Below are 24,931 nucleotides of genomic sequence, written 5' to 3'. Positions count from 1 at the left end.
GCAGGGACTTTATTTTGCTCCTGCCTATCCCCAACCCTGGAAGAGCACCAGGGTACTCGGTAAATACGGAAACAAGTAAGTGAATGAACGAATCCATAAGTGAATAAAATGAAGGGATGAGCCAATGAATAATTGTGAATCGGACTCCTTGGGAGATCTGTTATTCCACGAAGGCATGGAGATCCGCCCCGCCGCCGCTCATCCTCCGCCGGGCTTCCAACCCCGTCCTTAGGCTGCAAGTCCGCGCCGCGACCGCCAGAGGGCGCGGAGCCGGGGGAGTTTCCCGCACGGAGGACTTTGCGTGAGGCACCGCATGGGGCGGGGCCTGCGGGCGGGCGCCGCTCGGCTGGGCCGGGTCGACCGGTGGGCGGAACGCGGCTGCGGGGCTGAGGCTGTGCGGCGGCGGGCGGAGCGCTTCGGGCGGCGCACAGAGCGAAGATGGCGACGGAGCGGCAGGACGCGCTGAGGGAGTTCGTGGCGGTGACTGGGGCCGAGGAGGACCGGGCCCGCTTCTTCCTCGAATCGGCCGGCTGGGACCTGCAGGTAGCGGCGCGGGGCCGGGTGCGTTGGGCCGGCCGGGGGGCTGCGGGACGCGGGCGTCTGGCGCACCAAGCCGGCGGTGGCCGAAGCGCACAGTCATCCCGCCGGGCTGCGGCCCGACCCAGGCCTAGGGGTCCGGGGGCCGCTTGCCACGCGTCGCCGGCTCGGCCTGGGCGTGGGAAAAGGCGGGCCAGCCCCGGCCCTGTTCTGCGGGCCCTGGCACCCCCCTCTGCCTCGCCCGCTGGCGGGGTCAGCGAGACTTCGGGCGCTGCCGCGACCCGCGTGGAGAAGGGAGCTGGGGGCGTGGCGGCCGCGCCGAGGCTCGGCTGAGGGCCTGGCCGGTGGGAAGGACCGGGTCCTGGGGGGAGCTGCGGTGAGGCCGAGGGGGTCGTTCATTTCCATTTCCGCCGCCCCGGCAACCGGTGGAGGGAGAAGCCCAGCCCTGCAGTTGGCCCACGCCCCCTCCTACCTAATTGCTGGGAGAAACTGCCTTCGAGGTGGTGGCGCCAGCTTGGGGCCTGTGTCAATGTCTGTCTTAGCTCATCTGTACAGTGGGAGTCTCGAGGAGTTTATCGTCTAGTTCGCTGGCACGTATTAAGTATTCATTAAATGTTTGTTAGCTAAGTCATGAAGATGAGCTACACGAGGGAGGGTTTTTTGTAAACTGTTGAATCCCCAGTGCCGAGCGCAGGTCCTGGCTCATCGTAGACGCTCGGCAATTAATTATAGAAAGAATGGCGTAAATGGCATTGGCCAGCCTGCGTCTTAGGTAGGTGATGATGATTAGTGATTTCTTGAAGCCTTACGGTGGAGCCAGGTGCTCTTCTAACTGCTTTCCGTGCCGGAAGTTATTTAATCTTTGCATTTTGCAGCTGAGGATTAGGGAGGTTAAGTGACTTGCGTGAGGCCTCGCTGGTTACCAAGTGGAAACAATAGCGTTAGAACTCAGTTCAGTCCGATTCCAGAGCCCAAGCTCTGAACCACCAAGGGCCAGGCACTTTACATGTGATGATGTGTTTAATCCTAGCAACACTGAGGTAAAGAAGACTAACCAGCTCGGTTGTATAGATGAGGAATGGGAGGCTCAGAGGGCAAGTGACATGCCCGAGGTCCACAGCCAGTAAGTAGTGAGGTTGGGATCTGAATTGGGTCTGACTTCACCCATTTAAATTGCTTCCCCAAAGTAAAAGAGTTAGGTACAGCATCGCGCCTGTATGCGTGCATGTGGACGCGCGCGCGCGCGCACACACACACACACACACACACACACACAGTGTGAAGTTCCTGTGCAAGGCAGCCTGGAAAGCCTAGACTAACGTCACACGCTTGTCGGGTCATTCAGTGCGTCTCCTCACACTACAGGTAGGGAATATGAGGCTCCCACATGCGACATGACTTGCCTGGCAGGGCCAGGACTTGAATGTAGGCCCCCCTTCCCCCACCCCCATACCAGTTCAGTGCATGTCCTATGACAGCATACTGCCTTCTATAAGGCTGGTGATCTTGAGGACAGGAACCACGCCTCTTTCATCTGCATAGACCTAGGTGCTCGTATCTTTGTACAGAGTGATTAAATACTTCACCATTGAGTCAGCAAGAGAAACACTCGCAAATGTCCAAAAGACTCCCGTAGACCTTCTGTATGTATAGAGCTAAGACGTGCCTGTGCATAAATGCTAATGGGTCCTCTCATTCATCGTGCAGGGTTGGTGGGCCAGGTGTCCCTGTGGATAGATGAGGAAACTGGGCCTCAGTGGGAAAGCAACAATAGCCATCTGAACTGACCTCACCGTTCCTGACTCCTGGTTGTCCCGTAAAAGCTGGGAGTAGGGGCCTGAGCAGACTTGGCTTGGAACCTGGCTCCACTCCTTACTCACTGTTTAACTTTGGGCAATATTTTTCTCAGTGTCTCCCTATCCACTATAAAATGAGACAATGATAATAATTATATAGAGTTCTTTGAGAATTAAATAAGTTAACACATGTAGAGTTAATGCTCAGAACGTTGTGGCACATAAATAAATGCTCAATAAATGTACGCTGCTTTCACTGGACCACCTTTCCTGGTAATGTGAGAATGAGGAGTGTCTCCATCCCAGCCTTCTTTCTTGCCTTCTATTCCCCTTAGGATATGGAATTCGTTTCAGGTGATATGAGGAGAAATAGTTGGGCTGCTACTTTTTTTTTTTTTAATGTTCATTTATTTTTGAGAGGGCACAAGCTGGGGAGGGGCAGAGAGGGAGAGGGGACAGAGGATCTGAAGCTGGCTCTGCACTGACAGCAGTGAGCCCTATGTGGAGTTTGAATTCACGACAGCGAGATCACGACCTGAGCTGAAGTGAGCCGCCCAGGTGTCCCGGGCTGCTACCTTTTGATCTCATTTTCCATGGTCCCCAGATACAGACCATCTTGTAAGTGTGGGCCATACCTTCGTGACTTTGCTTTTTTGCACTCAAAGGAAATATGTCAGACGAAGGCCTGTTTAAGAACCCAGGTTACTACCTCTCTGTTTCAGATCGCCCTAGCAAGCTTTTATGAGGATGGAGGGGACGAAGACATTGTGACCATTTCGCAGGCAACCCCCAGTTCAGTGTCCAGAGGCACAGCCCCCAGGTAAGGGCCAACTTCAATTACTGCTACACGGGTGTGCTTCCAGCAGTGAGGAGCAATTTCCTGACTTGATGGAGGGTTCAGGCCTGGAGATATGAGCCAATAGATTGTAGTGAGAAAGTTAGACTAACTGGTGGGAATTAGTACCTCATAAGATTTGCTCCTTTCCTGTAGAGAGGTGGACGACACACTCAGGTGGAGTGTGGTTTATGGTCCAGGCCTGGGGGAATCCATGGAACCTACTCTGAAGATGTTTGAGAGTCTTGTATTTATCAATGTGAGGAGTGACTCTCCATCTCTGGAAGTTTTTTTAAATGCTTATTTCTTTTTGAGAGAGCGAGGGAGAGTGAGTGGGGGAGGGGACAGAAAGAGAGGGAGACACACAATCTAAGGCAGGCTGCCTGAGCTGTCAGCACAGAGCCCAGCATGAGGCTCGAACCCATGAGTGGTGAGATCGTGACCTGAGCCGAAGTCGGACACTTAACCGACTGAGCCACCCAGGCACCCCCTCTGGAAGTTTTTAAGTAGAAAGCAAAGGACTTCCTCTCTGGGGTGCTGTAGATGGAAAAGATTAGATAACTTTAGAAGGGCTCTTTTGATATTTTTGGTAGGTAATTTTCATTACCCTATTAAGAAGTCTTAGAGAAAATAAACCTGTGTTGCCCACTCTTCCCCAGATTGATGAGGGAGACCTTATTCGGTGAACCAGAGTTGACCTTCATGATCCCATTTGCATCCCCTATCCCAGACACCTGGCTGCAGGGTTCCCATGGCGGACCACTGCTATGATCTGCAGAGTAAGACAGTGCTGATCCTCCAGGAGACAGGCAGGGCCTCTTACTACAGAGGTGTCTGAACCACAGCTCCCCTCTCTGCTCCAGCCTGATTTGTCTCTACTCTATGGTATATGTTTTCACCAGGAAAATTTGTGTGGTTTTTTTAAATCAGCCCCAGAATACAGATGGAGTGTTTCTTTGACAGTGAAATGGTAAATTTTGTTTCTCTCTAAAGGCATCCAAGCTTTAAACTACATTTCTTCCCTCTGAAGAAGGAACTCTAATCCCAGACCAGATTTTGTTGCTTCCTTGTTTCCCTCTCTCCCACGTCCAGAGAAGAGAGGTAGTAGTAGGCAGTTGATCTTTTAATTATTCACAGGGGCTGACCTGTAAGGTATGGGTGATGGCTCATCTGGACGTTACTGCCTGGAACGTGGTTGTTAGGAAGATGGCTGATTTCCTGGGTATGAGTCTTTTACAGGCCCCCCAGGTTACTGGTGGGACATCAGCGTGTCAGACACACAGAGGGGGGCCTCTGGTGAGATGTTCACATCTCTCTCCTCTAGTAGCCCCAAAGTCCTGTCAAGACCGTGGTTCATCAGAGCATAGGCCTATGAGCCTGACTGCCTGCATTCCAGTCCCAGCTCTGCTACCTGGGAGCTTTGAGACTTGAACGGTTTACTGAGCATCTCAGTCCCTCGCTTTTCCTCACCTATCAAATGGGAATAATAGCAGTGTCTACCATGTGGGAGATTAAATGAATTCATAACTTACGAAGCACTTCGAACATAATACATATTAGCTGCTGCCGTTGTCATGTTTTTATTATCAGCATCCATTTTTGTCTTCCCCATTCTTTTTTATGTGTTCCCTGGCTCTTTCCACAACAAATTCGTAGATTGAAAAGTAGACCTACTAGTAAAGCAATCGAGGAAATAGAGTTTAATGTTAAGACCGAGGCACGTGCAGGCCTGGATGCCTTGCTTTGTTGCTTCCGGGAAGCCAAGAAAAAGAGAGAGGAAGGGCATGGTTTGATGTCATTGTCCTTGTCTGGAAGGAAAGCACTGAGTGCACTCTCAGGAGAAGCCATGCTTTACAGTAGCGCCTCAGAGGAGTTCTGTGTGGACCTGCCTCCGCCCCCACCCCAAGTGACCTGTTGCAGGACACTTAGCCTGCCCCCCCGGCTCGCCCCACCCCACCCACCCCCCACCGTCCTCCTCAAGTACTTTTTCATGTCCCGACCATTCCTTGGAGCCACACTCAATTAGCGAGGTCCTGCTCTGATTCTAGAAAGGGGTTCTTAATGTGGAGGCCCTGAACCCCCAGGATAAGTCTGCAACGGATGTGAGAAGGTTTATAAATTACCTGAAACCACCAGCCAGATTGTGTGTGTGTCTTTTCTGGCAAGGATATCCATAGCTTTTAACAGATTTTCCAAGGTCTATGGGACATAAGAGGTTAACACTGCTACAAGATAGCCTAAACTCCTTGATAGTAACAGCTGTCATTTATTGAGCACTTGCCAGGTGCCGTGCACTGGGTTAAGCCTTTACATGTACATCTCTTTAGTCCTCACTACAACCCTGTGTCTGGGTATTGTCCCTGTAGCCATTTTACAGATGAAAATACTAAAGCTGGACATCTTCCCAAGATGCACAGCGAGTAAAACAAGGACTTAAATGCAGGTCTGTTTCTGTTTCCAGCGTCCCCTTCGTGGACATGCAGCGTCCTCCCGAGCGAGCCCTGAGCCTACCATCCTAGTCTTACCCTCGTTTCTCACATCCTTATTCCAACCAAACCGATCCCTTTGGTGTCTTAATTTGACCTCCTTTTTGGTTCTCCTGCTTCTGTTTGAGCCTCTCACCTGACTGGATGTGCCTGCTGTCTTGCTTTCTACCTGTCCAAACCCCTGGGTCCTTCTAGGCTTAGCTCTGTGCCCGCCTTCTCTGTCGAGAGCATCATCCCCAGCCCGTGGGCAACGTGCCATAGTCCCGTCCCGTTCCTCAGGAATCCAGGCCACCTATGATTTGTTCACTTTGACCCATATCCACATACTACTCGGTGCCATCACTCGTGGGCTGTCTTGAACTCTTCTCCTGATATTTAACTTTTTGTCCCTCAGTAAATTATAAGTTCCTGGAAGTGGGAGAACTGGGATTTCAGGAGCACCCACCATCCGTCTGGCTCTGCCAGATACTCTTTAGAAGTAGGTAGGGTGCTTGTCAGTTCACGGGTCGGGGTGCTGGGTCTTACAAAGATTGAGTAACTCCCAGCTGCTGGTATGGCAGATCCAAGGCCAAGTCTGTGTAAATCCGGAGCTGCTTCTGCCACACGCTACTCCCTGTCCAGCTCCTCCCACCCCTGTACCTAGCGCAGCAAGAGGTAGCGGTGAGTTTCTTCCTTTTCTTCTTCTTTTCCCAACTAAACTATGCTTTCTGAGGATGTCTGGGGCTGCCATTTTCTGATTCTCTAAAACTGTACTATCCAGTGTGGGAGCCAATAGCCTCATGTGGCTGTTTAGATTATTTAAAATTAAATAAAACGAACATTCAGTTATTTATGCTAATCACATTGCAAATATTCCATAGGTCACATGTGACTGTGACTTCCGTACTAGACAGCACAGGTACAGCATTTCCATCACTGTGGAAAACGGATCTGACAAAGGACTTTTGTGGCACTTCAGGGTGCCAGGGTACCTGGGAGATAGAGTCTGGGTGCTGAAATTTCTGAGACATTTTGCCACTTTGTGGAGGACACAGGACAAAGTGTTCTAACATTGGTGGTGTCCCCTTGACGTTCATGCTGTAAGGCAACTCTCCGAGCGCTACTCCAGAGCGGCTCTCAGATCTGAGTGTGTGCGGCAGAATTGGAGATCGCTTCCGACGCAGGGTGCCAGGCACTCTTCCCTGAGTTTCTGACTCAGGAGCTCTAAGGCAGGCCTGGGGATTGGCATTTCTAACAGTCTCTCCAGTAATGCTCATGCGCTCGGTCTAAGGACCGGCACTGGGAGAACCACTGCTCGAGCACAGCACTTGAAATGTGCTGCACCGTGGGGTCGGTGCTGTGATGGTCCCCATTTTCACTTGGAAATGGGAAAACTTAGAGCGCTTCGCTAGCATGCCCAGGATCCCAGGGTGGGAGGCTCAGTTGGGATCAGAACCGGGTATGTGGACACCAGAGTCTGTGTCAGAGTCTGGATGTAAGAACTTCCAGAGAAAAACCTGTAGGCAGAGCAAGTGGTTTGCTCAAGAGCATGTGTACGTGTGTGTATTTGAAGGTGTTAACAATGGGGCGGGGGAGGGGTGCTTTTTTCCCACGGATACTAGGCCGAGCATCTGTGGAAGACTCCCCCTGGGAAGGTTAATGAGTGGAATTAGCCTTTTGGGGCACTGGTGCACATCTGTCACTTAGATCCTTTTGAACCACGTCGTAGAGAGCATCCAGGAATGCCCAGGAGATTGCCTCAGTTAACTCAAGCAGGGAGTGTATTTGCTACATTAATTGGTCTTTGTTCTCTCATTTCTAGTCGATGCAACTTCAAAGCCTTGTTCTGTCCTCTGATTATCTCTTTGGTATAAATCTTCAAGACTGATCTGCAGCTTTTCTCTAGAAAATAACTTTTTGAGGCTTCTTGGTCTAGCCTCACTAGACCTGTATTCCCCTTCTTCTTATAGAGACGTTACCTTCTTACTCTAAGAAATACCAAAAGTGTTTTTATCAATATGCCTCCTCCTTGAGAAACTAAGTTCCTTGAGGACAGTCTAAGCTAGGAAAAAAGTGGCAGTGTAAAACAATGTCAGAAGAGGAAGGTGACCCTTCTCACGCCCGTTTTTAGTGTACCCTCTCCAACCCCACACACAGCCCTGCTTTTTTCCTAAACACCAATAAAGACTCTTTCTTGACTAGCCTACAGCAGAAGCAGAGGCCTCCACCCACATAATCATTTCCTTTTCACTTGTTGGTTGCTCACCCTTCCTCGAATGCGTAACTCTGCGTGTGTGCATATACCTCTTTCTTGCAGTGCGCTGCTGCCCCCCTTCTCCCACCAGCCCCTGCCCTTTATCCACCTGACAGTCCTCATTCTTGAGCACTCAATCCAAATGTCCGTTTTGCTGGGAAACTTGTCTTGATGTTCCCCTGTCCCCACCCCATGAGGGATAGGACATTCTGTACCCACACATCCCATGTGCCCCAGCCCCCATTTAGCAGAGGGTTTCCTGGCCCAGGGGCCACAATGAGCCTATAAGCAACTCAAGAATAAGAACTTTTGGGGCGCCTGGGTGGCTCAGTGGTTGAGCGTTTGTTCATTTCGGCTCAGGTCATGACCTCACGGTTCAGGAGTTTGAGACCCGCATCAGGCTGTGCACTGACAGCACAGAGCCTGCTTGGAATTCTCTCTCCCCCTCTCTGTCCCTCCCCGGGGTGTATATATGCTCTCTCTCACAATAAAGAAATAAAGTTTATAAAAAAAAAAAACTAGGTCTGATCATCTTTATAGACCTAGTATCCAGTTCAGTGCCTAACACATAAGCATCCCTCAGTATTTAAAAATCAAATGATGAGGGCTGCCTGGCTGGCTCAGTTGGTGGAGCCTGTGACTCTTGATCTCAGGATTGTAGGTTCAAGACCCTCATTGGGTATGAGATTACTTTTAAAAAAATAAAAATCTGGGGCGCCTGGGTGGCTTGGTTGGTTAAGCGTCCGACTTCGGCTCAGGTCATGATCTCACGCTCCATGGGTTCAAGCCCCGCAACGGGCTCTGTGCTGACAGCTCAGAGCCTGGAGCCTGTTTCAGATTCTGTGTCTCCCTCTCTCTCTGCCCCTCCCCTGTTCATGCTCTGTCTCTTTCTGTCTCAAAAATAAATAAACGTTTAAAAAAAAAAATTGAAAAAAAAATCTGTAAAATAAATAAATAAAAATTAAATGATGAAAATAGTAAGTTTTTAAATTAGTACACACCCCAAACTGTTGCCCTCTCCTCCCCCTAGGAGAGCTTAAATTGGGACTCCATTTTATTTCGTGATAGCCCTTTCTAATTTATTAGTAGTCCTGTGGACTTTGAAGAAGTAAATGCCACGTCATTTTGCATTTAGACTTAGAAAGGCTGACCCTCTTTCACATAGATACTCTTCTGCCCCACCAAAAATATCTAATCCCTATGTTTTCATCTCCTTAGCAGCTGATAACGGGAGTTACTTTTAGTTCTCCCTGAGGTCATTTTGCTCCTTTCTGTGTCTCCAGCGATAATAGGGTGACATCCTTCAGAGACCTCATTCATGACCAAGACGAAGAGGAGGAGGAAGAGGAGGGCCAGAGGTGAGTCTTTGTTAGGGGGCACAGTCCACAGGAAAGTTCATGATAATGTGTAAATCATCTAGAAGGACCCAAAAGGATAATGTGCTCAGTTCTCATTAGCCATTACTACTGTGGGCTAGTCTAGGTGGGTTATATCCTAGAAACAGTCTCCCACTCCCTGTAGCTTAGAAGTGATCCCTTTCCCCTGTTACTATTTTTTTTCTTTTGGGGTGTTTGGGTTTGTTTTTCTATTTTTAACTATTAATACATATTTGTTGAGGAGTATTAAGGGAAGGGAAACAAACTGATAAAGAGGAAAAAAGTTGTTCTTTATACTGCAACCTAGTGCTAACCAGGTATCAGCATTTTGGGTGTATATTTTTCTAGCTTTTTCTTAATTAAAAAGGCAGTATATCGCATAATGAGCAGAGTAAAAGCTTATCGATGTGTTTTTTTCTCCAACACACACACACACACACACAAACACAAATACTGTCTGTTTTTAACCATTATGAATGTTATAGTAAAAATAGTGCCCATTGTAGAAGAAACAGAATAGTGTACTGAAAAAAATATAACACTCGTCCACCTTTTGGTAACTGGAGTTAACATTTTGGCATAGGTCTGTTCAGTGTTCTGTATATAACTGTGCTTTGTTTTGTATTTTACATGGTGTTGGTCAGGTAATTTTGTGTCTTTGTTTTATTGGATTAAGGCTATATATTCAGTACTTCTCCGTGCCATTAAGATTCTTCGTTAGTGTTTTCAACAACTATAATAACTCATCAAATGGGTTGTCCAACATTTAAGTTGTTTACAGTTTTTTTACCACTAAATATCAGTGCTTTGAACATCTCTGTGTATTAATCTTTGACTGCATTTCAGATTATTTTTCTTAGTGGAGTTTCTAGACATGAAAGGGACAAGGGAGTGAATATTTTTAAGCACTTGATTACATGCTCTCAGTTCACAAGCCAAGGCTTTGAGATTCTATGGTAAAGACCACCGAGCAGAACTTCATCTGCAGCCTCATTTCACGGGTTTTAGTTCCCCATGGGCCCTGCCTCGGTCTGTCAGACATTCCTAAGAACATTACAGTAACCATTATAGAAATGTAATTATCTCATCATGGTCACTCTTTGGGAAGTGGGCTGAGAAATTACGTGTGTTCTATTCTCTGTTTCATCCATATAGTGACCTTTACACTGCCTCACAGCCTTCTTTTTAGATACATTCAAGGTTCAGAGTTTTACACTCCTTGAGTGAAAGGCAATGCCATCAAGTATGTGAATGCCCAACTCCTAAATGGCCGCTGCCTCCTTTTCCTGTCCTGTCACATCCTCCAGGTGATGACCTTCCTTTATTTCACATCCTGATTACCTCCTCGGCCCCTCAGCATTTCAGACCTGATGACATTGGTGCTGTCATCCTTGTCAAGGCCTGTGGCTTGCCTTGCATTCAGTGGGGAATGTCAGGAAATAGAAGGCTGAGACTAATTTTGTAGGTTCTCAATGTCCCCACTTAGCAACATGCTGTTGACCTGGCAGTGAATAGGAGTGATGAGCCAGGCTACGTGAGTACTGGTTTTCAGAACCGGCGTAAAAGCTGCTAACTCCATCTCAAGCTGTGCTTGGCCCATTGCAGAGCCTGGTGTGGGTATCTTGGGGCTGGCATTTAGCTTTCCCTGACCTTCTTCAGTGCCCTCTTCTCATTGCCCCCGGTGTACGTCACAAGAATAGCGAGGTGAGGCGAGGCTCGGGTGAGCTCTCAGTGCTGTATCACACCACCTTACATGTGTGCATTACTCTGCTTATTCTTTTGCATACATCCGCTGATTTGAACCTCATGGCCCTGACTTAAGGAGCAGGTAGGTAGGGCATGTGGTCCTTCCCTCCTATTTCAAAGATACGGAAAATGACATGCAGGGCAATGCACTGGCTTGCCCGGGGTCACTCAGCAGCAGGGCCGACACTGGAGCCTGGCTGCTTGTACTAACGACGCCACTGCCACTATTAACCCAGAGCTGTTAGTGGTAGCTGCTTCTGACTGTGACCACAGTTGCTATCTCCTAGAAAGGTGCCGGCCCCTGGATGAATAATTCCCAGCTGGGACTCTTTCTGGAGCTGGCATGCTGTTGTGCATGCCTGGAATGCCCTTCCCTGGTTTCTTCACCTGATAAACTTGTCCTCGTCCTCATCCTCAAGATTCAGCCCAGAAGACATTCTTCTAGGAAGCCTTGATTGTCCTTCATAGCTCAGTGCTCCAGAGCATCCCTTACTGACCTCCATTGCTGTTCACACTGCATTATGCCTGCCTGCCTGCTTACATGTTTCCCCAACTAGACGGTAAATTCCTTGAAGATGGGCGTTGCACCCATTATTGCCTCAGTGTGCCTAGCACCCAGCCCGGAGCCTGGCATGTGCTCTATTCATGTTTTCCAAGTGTGTTTAGTGTTAGACATGTATTTTCTGCACAGGTTTTATGCTGGGGGCTCAGAAAGAAGCGGACAGCAGATTGTTGGCCCTCCCAGGAAGAAAAGTCCCAACGAGCTGGTGGATGATCTCTTTAAAGGTGCCAAGGAGCATGGAGCTGTGGCTGTGGAACGAGTGACCAAGAGTCCCGGAGAAACCAGTAAACCGAGAGTGAGCACAGGGGATCATTGTCTGTGTCCACAGGACTCTGGTTCTGGAGACTGGGAGGAGCCCTTCCTCACCCCAGTAGTGACTGAATTTGTTTTTGTTTCGTCTTTTCTTTTATTGCTCACTTGCTCTTGTATCCAGAAGAGCGGTGCGCTTTCTCTCACCTTGTAACATGAGATCAAGATTTGGGGCAACTTTCAAGCCTGTGGCCTGTGGGCTGGAACAGGTCCTGCAGACATGTTTTATTTGGCCTAAACCAACTTGACTTATTTAGTATTTTGCTTTATTTTGTTTTAATTGAATTGTAGTGAATTGAATTGATGTGTTACATAAATTCTAGATTTCTGTCTCCTTTGGGAATGTCAGAAAGCCTTTGCTATTATCTTGCACCCAGATTCCTACGTGGCCATGATTAAGTAGAGCTTAGTAGCAGCTGTTCCCTTTAGCCAAGCAGCCCCTCCCGACTCCCTTCCAGTTCTCACCATTCCTGGCCACTTAATTCATCTACCATACTGCTTGGCCCTGTAGCTGTGAGTTCAGTACCAGAGAAGGTGCATCTAGTAGGTAAGATCACTGTATCTGAGGGCCCCACACCTCAAGTGTTTATCAACGTGTCTTTTACAGCCTTTTGCAGGGGGTGGCTATCGCCTTGGGGCAGCACCAGAGGAAGAGTCTGCCTATGTGGCGGGAGAAAGGAGGCGGCATTCCGGCCAGGATGTGAGTGCGCATCTACCTTCCTTAGGGGAGCTCAAAGCGTGTTCTGCCAGTTTTCAGAAGGGATTGGTCACGTGTTATGTGTGAACCAGCAGCCTCTGGAAAGGGAGAGGCAGTGCCATCACTGTGGGCCAGGAGTGGAGAGGCTTACTTGACAACAAAAGTCAGCTCTCATCTGGCTGGGCAGGGGGACTCGAGAGGAGGAGTGAGCAGAGGGGATGGGCAAACGAAGGAGTTTTCTGAGCATTCCATGAATGTTGGGTGGAGGGATCATGATTCTGAGGTTTTCTGGTGGTGCGGACATGGCTAAAGAACTTAGTCTTCAGGGGCGCCTGGGTGGCTCTGTCGGTTGAGCGTCTGACTTCGGCTCAGGTCATGATCTCGTGGTTTGTGAGTTCGAGCCCCGCGTCGGGCTCTGTGCAGACAGCTCGGAGCCTGGAGCCTGCTTCGGATTCTGTGTATCCCTTTCTCTCTGCCTCTCCCCTGCTCATGCTCTGTCTCTCTCTCTCTTCCAAAAATAAATGAACATTAAAAAAAATTTTCTTAATAAAAAAAAAGGGCTTCAGTCCACCCAAAGCACAACTTTGAAAAAATTTACTATTGTCCAACCCTTTTTTTCCTGTGCATAGGGTCCCTCTCCAATCAGTGTCTCAGACTATATAGATAATTGTGAGGTTTTTAAATTTAATATTATGCCCTAAACAGATGTTTGGCCTTGGGACAATTAGTTTTTATAATATATTTGTTTTTAATCACTTTGGGTTTATTCCAAAATGAAGTCAAGAAGAAAATTAAAATTGTATCCACAATGCTAATATGTTGGTTTGTAACCTGGACCGTTTTCTGTGAAAATGTCTAGGGAGTTAACACAAATTGTAGATAATCGTTTTTAATGACTGCAAAGTAATCCCATGAGTAAATTTGCCATGGCAGTTTAGTTGAGCACGAGCTACATGCCAGGCACACTGGCAACCCTACAGATAAGCCACAGATTTGATTTAGTCACTTACTCAGAGCCACTTAGGTAGTGAGTGCAAAATCAAGATACACACCCAGGTCTGCTTAAATCAAAACCCATGCTCTTAACCTGTTGCCATATCACCTTTTTATTTTAAGTTAATACTTGGTTGTTGATTGATTTCCTTGTGCATGCGCGCACGCGTGTGTGTGTATGTGCGTGAGTGTGTGTGATGTTGTCTTTCTGTGTTTGGATAATGACACAGTAAAATGGTAAAAACCTGCTAACACAGATCGGTGTTACTACTGCACACATTGATGTGCTTGCCAGCTCCCTGATAATGTATGGACTGCTTACCTCCTATTGTCACAGGTTCACGTAGTGTTGAAGCTCTGGAAGAGTGGGTTCAGCCTGGACAATGGTGAACTCAGAAGCTACCAAGACCCGTCCAATGCCCAGTTTCTGGAGTCTATCCGCAGAGGGTGAGCAGAAGAGCCCTCCTCTGGGTTCCATGTTAGTGAGTAGAATGGCAGATAAGAATGAAGAGGCTGATTTAAGAAGTAAATTTGGGGGACACCTGGGTGGTTCAGTTGGTTGGGCGTCTGACTTCGGTTCAGGTCATGATATCACGGTCCGTGAGTTCGAGCCCTGCGTCCGGCTCTGCGTTGACGGCTCAGAGCCTGGAGCCTGCTTTGGATTCTGCGTCTCCCTCTCTCTCTGCCCCTCTGCCACTTGTGCTCTGTCTCTCTCTATCAAAAATAAAAACCTAAAAAAAAAAATTTTTTTATAAAGAAGTAAATTTGGGGGTGACTGGTTGGATCAGTCAGTTAAGCATCCATCTTTGGCTCAGGTCATGATCTTATGGTTCGTGAGTTCGAGTCCCACATCAGGCTCGCTTCTGTCAGCGCAGAGCCTACTTTGGATCCTCTTTCCTCCTCTCTCTCTGCCCCTCCTCTGCTCATGCTCGCGCGCGCGCTCTCTCTCTTTCTCTCTCTCTCTCTCTCTCTCTCTCTCAAAAATACAGACATTTAAGAAATTTAAAAAATTTTTAAAAAGTAAAAAATTTTAAGTGAATTTGACAGATTCACAGGTCTAAAACCTTGTGTGTCTGTTATTCCCTTTGGGGCCTGGGGCAGAACCAAGTGACCAGATAAGATAGAGGTCTCAGCCATGACTTTGAGCAGGTGAGAAGCCAGCAGGAGGCAGACCATCGCCACTAAAATAGCCGCACCCTGGGGAGACCCAGTGATTTTCACATTTGGAACTACAATGTTTCTCCTCCCCTCGCACCCATCACTGCTGTTCCCGTGCCGCTCCGTGTGGACCCAGCATTGCCTTTTCTCTTGCAGGGAGGTGCCAGCAGAGCTGCGGAGGTTAGCTCATGGTGGGCAAGTGAATTTGGACATGGAGGACCATCGGGATGAGGACTTTGTGAAGCCCAAGGGAGCCTTCAAAGCCTTCACTGGCGAGGGTCAGAAACTGGGCAGGTAAGAGCAGCACAGGCGGAAGTGGGATGTGCCGGTCACTGCGCCAGGCCCCCCAGACCCTGGGTACCATCACCGTGCACGTAGCTCTTTGCCGTTTCCGAGCACTGCGGATTTTATCTTTAGGGGCGGAAAAGTGTGGAGAGCATGGATTTTGGCGTTAAACGACCTGAGTTTAAAATCTCTTCATTTTCTAGCTATATGACCTTGGACTACATAGCCTCAGTTTGCTCAAGCGTAAAATGGAACTGAGGGTCCTTACTCCTTACTCCTTAATCATTGTGAGGAGCACAGAGCACTGCCCCACAGTGCACAGCGTGAGCACAAAGGGTAACACGTTGCTGTTTTGACTCCGTAATCTAGCACGTTCGTGGCAGCAGTGATCTCCTTCGTAGCTTAAGGCCAGGACAGACACGTGTTCCCGGGAGTCACCTGAAATGGGGATGCGGAGGGATAAGAAATCTCTGACTCTTCTGCCCAGCCAGACTTGCAGCCTTGCGGCAGCATTGTTCAAGATCCAGGGAAGCTCGGGGACATCGTTGCCCTATGCCGGCTGCTCTCCACCATTACTGCAGCTCTTGTCTCTACTACTTTGGCTCTGCATGATACTCACTGTCACCTCCTGTGCCTTTTTCTGCCCTGTGTCCTCTGCCACTGTCTCCATCTTCCATTTAGACTCCTGATGGGATCTGATCGGTTGAAGTCACTGTTGCCTCTAATAGGCAGAGTTCTCCCACCAGACCTTGGCCCACCCAGAAGCAGGCTTCCTTCTCTCAGAAGCCCACTCGTCTCTGTGTGATGGGTCACTTGGTCAGTATTCTCCAGAGAGAACTGTGTGCAGAAGACGCATGCAGGGAATAGTGACCCTCCCTGCAAGTACATTTGTTACTTTACAGAAGGAAAGCTGAGGTTCTTGGACCCTAAGGGTTATCCTTGGGTATATAGCTGGTATGTGGTAGAGCCAGGACTGGAACTGAGGCCTTGTGATTGGCATTCCTTCCCACACCTGCACAGCAAGCACCCTCTCTGAGCCCGATCTGGCAGCTCTTGAGCTAGGCACTGCCCGTCTCCCCTCATCCCTGTCGGCAGAGATCGGAGTGTGGTCTGCCAGTAGCTCTGCCCTTTGAGCTTTGGGTGGGGACTCTAGGAGACTCCCCGTCGGCCATTCGTTCCTTATCAAGAGCAAAGATAATAGCTCAGGACATTAGAGTGGTCTCTAGTAGATTGATTTACCATAACCAGGATAGTAAGTTCACCCTGTTCTCATTTCATCCCCCACATTGGGCCAGTCGGTTAGTGCAGGACAGCTGTTTTCAGATTGGCCCTGTCTGGCATCCCTGCCATCTGTGCTCAACTTTGTAGAGCAATAGGAAATTTCTTTTTTCTTTTTTCTTTCTTTCTTTCTTTTTTTTGTTATTAAAACAAAATGTGTTTTTTTTTTTAAATAATAGAAAGTACAGATTAAGAAAAAACCTAAACCTAACACCCAGACATATCCGATTAGTATCCTTCTAGTCTTATAAACATGCTGTTTTATCATGTGCTGTTTTGCCTAATGAAAGTAGCATGGCTGTCATTCTATGTCAGTAATTGTATTTCTGCAATATTATTTGTCATGCTCACATAATTTTCTATCTTACGTATGTGCTATAGTTTGACTAGTCCCTGCTTTAACCATTTAGACAGCTGCCAGTTTCAGGAACAACACTGCAGTGAGTGTCTCTAATTAAATCTTTGTATACCCCTTAATTTGGGGCTAGAAGTAATATTGCTGTCTTGAAAGGTCTTCATATTTTTAAGATGGTGTCAAATTGCTCTCCTGGCTCAGAACTCAGAATACCGTGTAGCTTGGGCTTGGTTGGTTTCTTGATACTAATGGGAAATGCTACTCCTGGGAAGTCTATAGGATTTGTGCAAGACTCCACATCTCAAAAAATTAAAATACATTTAAGGAGGTCTATTTTTAGCAGGATGGGAAATAAATAACTTTATTAGTGTGGAGGATGCACCCAACAAGTTGAAACAGATCTTGATAATCAGGGTTGACACAGTTTGGTTTTGTCAGCTAAATAAATATTCTTTGCCAGTTCCATTTTCATTTTATTTCAGTGCTGGCTTTCTATGAAAAGTGAGCAAAAGACAAGTTTCATATAGCTAAGTAAGATGAGGTTTTAGCTTTTCAATCTAAACCAGATGGATAGCTTTTTTAGTTTTTCCCATAAATTTTGCAACGTTTTCCACTGTCATCTTGTCAACTAAAACGATCAAGAGCCAGAAGTTTAAGAAAATGTTCTCAGGTTTGCCTCAAGAATTAGTCCTGCGTTTTTTCCCTCCAATTAGCTGAATGTATAAATTGTTCTCAGTTCAAAAATTTGAGAAAATTCTTACAGTTGTATTAAACTTTGTTGTTTTAGGTTTTACAGTTGTTTGTCTGGATGGGACCTAATCTGAAGGTCCAGAAAGGCTGCGTTTATTCAGTTATGAGTAGCAGACGCCCAGAGTGCCCCGGGGGTGTGCGGTTGCTGCTACCCATGTTGAGTCTCGGCTACTCACCGTGCTTTCTGCAGTGGTCATTTTTGTAAAGAGATGACAAAGTGTCAGCACTTAATGGTGACAACAAAGTACCTTGGTGCCCAGTTAATTCCCAGCCACAAAGGAAAGGAGCAGTCGGTGATCCAGGCTCTCCATCTGGGGGAGGCTGTTTCCCTGTGAGGTGTATGGTGTCTGCAGGGAGACAGTAAAGAAACTTCCTGTAGATGTCTGATCGGACCGTTCCGTCCCCGGGGGAGGTGCCTTCACTGCTGCCGATGGCGTGGCCGCCCCTGGAAAGGAGTGGTTCGAGTGTGAGCAGTGCTCAGGAAGCGCCAGACCCAGGGCTGAGCTCCTTTGGGCAACTGCGTGTGGCTGTCCTACGTGACGAGAGCAATTTGGACCTACTACTGTGCGAGTGTGAGGGCCGTAAGATCCTGTGTTGCGGTTCCTCCTGCTCCAGTCCTTGAGGGCAGCGTAGGTTGGGAGTGGCCTGTAGGGGATTTCCAGTTACAGCCCTTGGACAGGCACTAGCATCGGGTCCAGAATTTAGACAAATAGAAGTAGGGCAGGACCTTGAAGAATGATAGGAAACAGTAGTTACAGAGTGTTTTTTCTGCTGTTAGCTGAGCACTGTAGTAAGCATTTCACATGTGTTATCACCTTTAATCCTGTTTTCACCCCCAAATAAGGGGATGAAATAAGGACTCTGAGCCTTGAAGAGGTCAGATCACATGCAGGTCACACTACTGGTCAGTGCAGAGATGGTTCCCTCCAGTCTCTGCTCTTCCCTACCACGCTGCATTGCATCCTGGATGTTCTTACATAGCCACGTAGGCATTTGTGCTTCTAGTACCTGCTGGGTACGGTGCATTATTTTTAGCTGTTATCCCAACCAAGGGAAATTTCATTTAACTCCCTTTTTATTGACGTGCAAACTGTGTCTTGGGACACTGTTCCTGAAATCCAGGTCTAGGTCTACCTGACTCCAAGGCCTGGAGGGAAAGTATGACAAGAGCCAGGCAGCTTGGATTGTATCCTGGCTTCGCGTCAAATCAACACCGGGATCTTGGGCACGTAGCTTAATTCCATTATGCCTCAGTTCCCTCATCTATAAAGCGGGGATGATGAATCCCTTCCTCACCCGCCATTGTGAGAATTAAATGAACCACTACATGTGAAATACTCAGCACGGGGCCCAGCTCGGTGATGAGTGCATCATAAACATACAGCATGTCCCTCACACTTCCCCAGCTCACCGGATTCACAGGGTGTGCAAGAGAAACAGAAGCAACACGGCCAAGTGTGCATATCAGGCTTTCCCTCACCCTCAGGTGATGAGCACCAGCTCCGTGCGAGAGGCTGTGCTGGGAAGAGAGCCAAAACCTCAGTTGCCTCCTTGTGGGGAGGACTTGCTGAGTGTCTGGTCTGTGTCCAGCCTGCACACGGTATGTCAGCTAACCCCCACAGCAGAACAGTTCCCTGTGTAGCACGTGCACACAGTGAAGCCCTGGGAAGTTGAGTAACTTGGCCACAGCCGCCTCTGTTGTTTAGTTCAGTGCTAGAGCTGGGACCCGATGGCTCCAGGAGCACAGTGACTCTCCTTAGTAGTACTGGCTGCCATTTAGTGGACTGCCTGCCCTAAAAGGTGCGGAGGTGTAGGGATAGTATTGCCCTCTTACAGAAAAGGAAATTGAGAAGTCCAGATGTTCACTAACTTGCTGAGCATCAGGCAGCTTGTAGGAGAGGGGGCTATCAGACTCTCTGGGAGCCGGGGAGGAGTTTGAGAAGGCAGTTTTAATATATTAGTTTCCTAAAATAAACCCTAGAGTTTGACACTTGACAAAGTCCTGGCTGGAGGAACACACAGAACGTACAGGTAAAAAGCTCGTTCATTACATGAATTTTTAACAATTGAAAAACTGCTCTACAGCATGTGCTTCTGTTTTCCTGTCTATAGGATGGAAACAGCACCCATCTCAAAGGACAGTTGTGACGAGTCCGGGAGGCTGTGGACATCAACCCCCCCCCCCCCGCCCCGCCCCTAGACAGCGCGTGAGCAAAGTCAACGTCATTCCTGGTTCCCTCCCGCCCCCACCCTAGGTGAAACTGGTTCTCTGGGCCATCTCGCTTCTTTCTCATTGCAAGCCTGACTGAAGATGTGAGAGTTCCCTTTCTGGCAGGCAGTAGCTTCACGGAGTACCTGTTCTGTCCTTGGAATTGTTACTTGAACAGTTGAGAGACAGGCTGTCTATAGTCTAATTAGAGAGTTGACCTCATGCCCATAAAACTAATGAACAGAGTCAGTCTTAGGCAATTACGGGTGTAATATTGAACCCTCCACTGTCTCTGAGCATCTCTTGAAGTCTGTGATGGTGTGATGTCTGTATGCGTTGGCCCACATTTGGGTCCCACCCGCTGAGAGGCTGATGCATAGAAAGGAGCAGCTCCTCTCATAGCTGGGTTCTCCCCTGAGCTCTGCTTTGTGATTCTCTGAGCCCTCATTTTTTAACAGTCACAGAAAACAGTTCACTTTTCCGTTCTTCTTTGCTAGTTATATGCTCTAGGGCAGTGTTTCACAAACTGAGTTCCAGGACATACTCTATATGCAGGAGGTTTAACAAGTGTAGCTTGAAAAAAGGACAAGGTGGTCAAATAAGTTTGCCTTAACCGCACAGCCTCTCAAGACCTGTAATATGCAAGTGGCCTCTGCTGCTGCCGGTTTGATGTGTGGCATTTCCACAGCCTTCCTGGGGATCTCTCAGGGGATTAGGTCTCAGGAAACACCCTTGGGAAAGCACTTTCTGATGGCTTTATTAGGAGTACCATTTTTAGCTTGTAAAGATCCAGGGGAGAGGGAGAGGTGTAGGAACTGATGTAATCCGAAGCTTGGGGGAAACAGGCAAGCTGCCACCTCCTGGCCTCTCTTCTCTGCAGGGGTCTGGGTGAGGGCGGCTGCTCAGGGAAAGGCTGGGAGGGGGACACACAGGTGTTTACAGGAGAGGGGCGAAGCCTCCAGAAGTTGTCGAGAATCGGGAGTTCTGTGTACATTTTGTGTGTCAGCGCTGTGTCTATTTCTCTCCTTCATCCCTCACAAAAGCTGAGCAAGGCAGGTCAGGTAGCCTTAACCTTTGTTAAAGAGCTTCGTTACTACCCTTGTTGAAACTAAGGGAGCTCGAGTAACTTGCCCAGCGCCGCCTGACTAGTGGGAGCATTCAGACGCCGGTCCACTTGATCGAAGATCGGTAGCAGCCGCCGTGTCCTGTTGATACTATGCAAATAATCCCTGTGGTGCGGGGTGCTTGAGTTGACCTGTGGGAAATCTCTGTCCCCTTCTGGTAGTTGACACAGGAGGATGAATGTGCACACGAATAAGGCTGCACTGGGGGGTACAGGCCTGACAATTCCATGACCGGGAAGGAGTCTGGACTGGTCCCTGCATCCCGGCAGTCACCTGCCCGGCTGTCAGGCCTGCCTCTGCTACGGACCTGGAGTACCCTTGGCCTCACTCGTTGAGGCTAAAACCCATCCTGATCTGGTCCCGCCACAGGCTGTCATGCATACTGCTTTCCTCCCTTCGGGCCTTTGTCCGGGTGAGGGCACCGAAGCAGAAGGGGTGAGTCACTTGCCCCGGGTTACTCAGGAGTTTGGAAGCTAGCCGCAGCTTGGGGCCTGAGTGCCTTCTGCCGGGCCTGTAGGTTCCGCGAAGGCAGGGCTTGTCTGAGTCACTCCTTGTAGCCACAGCAGCGAGCAGAGTCCCGGACACAGGGCGTGCTCAGGCTGACTCCAAGGCGCGATTGCCCTCCTGCAGGGGCCTTGTTGCTATGTGCGGCCTGACAGGCTTCTCTCTCCTCAGCACGGCCCCCCAGGTGCTGAATACCAGCTCTCCAGCCCAACAGGCAGAGAACGAAGCCAAAGCCAGCTCTTCTGTCTCAATCGACGAGTCCCAGCCCACCACAAACATCCAGATACGGCTCGCCGACGGCGGGAGGCTGGTGCAGAAGTTTAACCACAGCCACAGGTGCCTTGCGCCGTCTGGCCTCACTTGCTTGGGGAGGGCCCCCTAAATGCCAGCAGGCGCTCCGTGCGGTCCCCGAAGGGGGCAGCGGGATGGGAAGGTCTGAAGCTTGTGGTTCTAGTCCCCACTCTTCTGTTAAGTGCGGCCAGCAACTGCTCACTTCCTGCCTATAAAGTTAGGGGACTGGACTTCTCAGGGTCTTTTTAAGCCCCCACAGTGTGTGTTCACAGGAAATTTCATGGCAGAGCCCGAGTGCAGAACAATAAAATCTGAACTGCTGTGGTTAATGGAGAGGAGGAGGGGACACAGCACCAGCCTCCCCTCCAATTGGGTGTCCCTCCCCCCAGGGGATCTCTGAAAACCACTGGGCTGTGTAAGTCTCTTCTAGATCTGCCCTTTGAAAATTCTAGAATACCTGCTCTACTATTTCAGATCATCTGGGCTGGATCAAAGCAAACTGCCAACCCCATTTGAAAGATGGGGAAACTGAGGCATGGAGAGATTGCAGAGATTAGCAGGGGAGGACTGTTAAACCAGTATTCTAGGTATTTGGCAAACGCCTTTTTCTAGGATAGCAGTATCCATATTTCATTAGGCATAGGCCAACTAAACCAGAAGCACGTGTGGGGCCCAGGGAACGGCTTGACAATCCTTGAGTGCTGACAGGGGGTCACATGTGGGCTAAGTTCTGAAAAGGTTTGATTAGGATTACAGGACAGGAATCAGGCAGAGGAGCCTCGAGGGACCCCAATGTTGGCAGGAAGCACAGCATGAGGAAAATCTAGAAGGCGGGACATAGCAAGGGGAAGGAGCATGGGGGTCAAATTAGGTAGGGCTTGGGATCACAGTAAGGAGGCGGTGTTTATCCCAAGGAGACTGGGAGCAGTCGTGAAGGGTTTTAGGCAAGGGAGCGCTGTGATCGGACATGCTTCCAAGTGAGTGCTTTGGCTGCCCTGTGGAGAAGGAAGGCCGGGGGCTATGGACGGCAGAGGCCAGCCCTGCTCACCCCCCTCCCCACTCACCCCCCCCTGCTCTACCAGGATCAGCGACATCCGACTCTTCATCGTGGACGCCCGACCGGCAATGGCTGCCACCAGCTTTGTCCTCATGACTACCTTCCCGAACAAAGAGCTGGCTGACGAGAGCCAGACCCTGAAGGAAGCCAACCTGCTCAACGCCGTCATCGTGCAGCGGTTAACATAACCGCCCGCCTCGCCGGCAGCCTCCTCTCCCTCCTGCGTCCCCCTTGGCCGGCCGCCCCACGGGGACCGCCCCTCCCGCCCCCTCCCACACACCCAGCAGGCCAGTGCCACGTCTCCTCCGTAGCTCTGGGTTCTTAGATCTCGGTTGGACATTTGTTTTCTCCTTAGTTGCATTTCCTGGGTTTTTGTGACGATCAATGGACTTTAAAGAAAAAAATAAAAATGACCAAAAAAATGGAAGGATATCACCAGCACGTTGTATGGAACGTCTCCCACAGAAGCCGGCTTTCATTGCTTTAAAATCACACTACTCTCCAGGGCGTGCGGGGAGGAGCCTGCCTTCCACCGTCTCTGTTTAAACATTGCTTGTGGCACACGACACCCATCCGCTGGCATCCACCCGCCAGTCCCGAGAGGACCGGTAGGCTTCCCCCGTTACTGGGAAGGGGGTCGGGCGCTTGTAGAGAGAGGCTCTGCAGCATCTTGCTCCCACAAGAACATGCCTCTTGCCCGGATACAACTGGGCAGCAGCAGGGGTGCCTGAGTGTGAGCTCAGGTCTAGATGCACACAGCCCTTCAGGTGAAAATACTGCCCTGCAGTCCTTTCACTCAAGACGCCGGGAGATTCCAGCTCCCCGGGCCTTGGCCGGTTGAGATTCTAGCGATGCCTCTCTGTCCCAGCCCTTCTCCCTCGTCTGGACTGTCACCCTGATGTTCTCGGCTGCGCTGCCGTTGCCTTGGTCGCTCCACATGCAGAGATCTGTACCTGGGAGATCGGGTGTTCTCTCGGAAACGGCTCACACCAGCCCACACGAGTGCAGGGTTAGGGTGCCTTGGCCCGGAAGACGAACAGAATCAAAATGTCACCGAGCTATCTATCCACTAGTGGTGAAGGGGCAAATCAGATGGTGAGGAAAGGGCGAGTTGCCCGTGCTACAAGCCCCTTTTACGAGTGTTAGCCTTTGTAGGAGGCTCCAGCTGAGTCCGTTTTGAGGGGGAGAGCAGTGTCCGTGGCCTTGGTGTGCAGGTCCCGTCCACAGTTCTCTGCCCTGCTGACTTCCGACGGGCAGCAACTCAGGGAGTAGTTCCCCCGTGAAGATCCCCTCCCGTAAGCGTGCTTCCTGTGCGAAGCTGGGAGAGGAGGTCGCCAGGGTCTTTAGATGGAAGTCCTTCCACCTCCCTATCAGAGAAACCACAGACAGGATCGCCACTGACTCAAAGTCCCCTGGTCTTGAAACCTAATGTGCCTCAGAGCTCTTCCCAGGCGCTCATCACCACACACTTTTCTCTTCCCGCTTTACGCCTGCGGCGAGCAAAGAACACGACACCCAGCCAGGGCTAGCGAAGGGCTTGGCGTTCCACCCCGTGCCCATCCCAGGAAAGGGACGTGGCTTGGTGTTCCCCATCCCACACTGGCGGAGGGGGGCCTGTCGGGACAGCAACATCCATAGCATGTCCGGCAGACGGAGGTGACCGTGGAAACTAAGTGTGGGTCTGGAAAAACTAAATTGTCGTCCCCCTGCCCGTTAAAGACCAGAATGAGGATAGTGGAGTTTGGTAGCTTCTAATGGGTTGCTCTGAAGAAGTGTAGTCCCAGTAGTGTAATTACTGCAAAATCTAAAGCCCAAGTCACATAGCTGGTAAGTGGTAAGGTGCCGTCTGCTTCTAAGGCTCGTGCTCTTAACCACGCTGCCCTCTACATACACTCCCTCCCCCAGTCCCCGGCCCTGCACGCATACACTCTGCTTACGTTAATTCTGCTTGCATGAATGAGCACACACCCAAAGAGATCATCAAAACACCACTTAGAACCTGCATCACCTAGAAGAGTTTACAAAGGGCTCTTGGGATTCCCAACCAGCCCTGGGAAGTGGGTGAGGAAGCTGACATAGTTGTAATTGTTGCAGCCACCCCAGTTCAGACAGACTGGGTGTCTGGCCCAAGGTCAGAGGGACTATGGCCACCGAGCCAGGGATCACCCTGGTCCAGATCCAGGCCGGGCAAAGATGTTTTTAGCCCTAGTTTTCTGTTTTGGGTGGCTCAGGTGGAAAGGTCCAGTCACCCAAATAGGCTTTCACAGGTTTAAAAACAAATAACCACTGGTTCTGGGGGGTCTGAATGCAGGGCGGTCGTTCTCAACTAGACATTCCGTTCATCTATGGG

At 49.6% G+C, this 24,931-nt stretch overlaps 1 protein-coding gene and 1 long non-coding RNA gene across 3 annotated transcripts; one reads left to right on the top strand and one right to left on the bottom strand.

Annotated features, from left to right (window-relative positions):
* The first annotated feature begins 410 nt into the window (after window positions 1-410).
* On the top strand, window positions 411-23,008 carry NSFL1C (NSFL1 cofactor). 2 transcript variants are annotated; one of them, XM_045445060.1, is made up of 10 exons: window positions 411-543; window positions 3,056-3,153; window positions 9,171-9,245; window positions 11,086-11,091; window positions 11,701-11,866; window positions 12,488-12,580; window positions 13,908-14,017; window positions 14,885-15,022; window positions 21,405-21,569; window positions 22,607-23,008. In XM_045445060.1, exons 1-10 carry the CDS (start codon window positions 439-441, stop codon window positions 22,767-22,769), a joined length of 1,119 nt encoding a protein of 372 aa, XP_045301016.1. In that variant the 5' UTR covers window positions 411-438; the 3' UTR covers window positions 22,770-23,008. The 2 variants fall into 2 exon arrangements, with proteins under 2 accessions (XP_045301016.1, XP_045301017.1); XM_045445061.1 differs by lacking the exon at window positions 11,086-11,091.
* LOC123580386 lies at window positions 17,349-18,086 on the bottom strand. Its single transcript, XR_006703278.1, has 2 exons — window positions 17,957-18,086; window positions 17,349-17,841 (listed from the first exon to the last, which is right to left on the bottom strand). It is a non-coding gene; the product is annotated as an uncharacterized LOC123580386 (long non-coding RNA).
* Window positions 23,009-24,931: the final 1,923 nt, after the last annotated feature.

Source organism: Leopardus geoffroyi, chromosome A3, assembly GCF_018350155.1.
Source record: "Leopardus geoffroyi isolate Oge1 chromosome A3, O.geoffroyi_Oge1_pat1.0, whole genome shotgun sequence".
Lineage (NCBI taxonomy): Eukaryota > Metazoa > Chordata > Mammalia > Carnivora > Felidae > Leopardus > Leopardus geoffroyi.
This window is presented reverse-complemented; position numbering and strand designations above follow the sequence as displayed.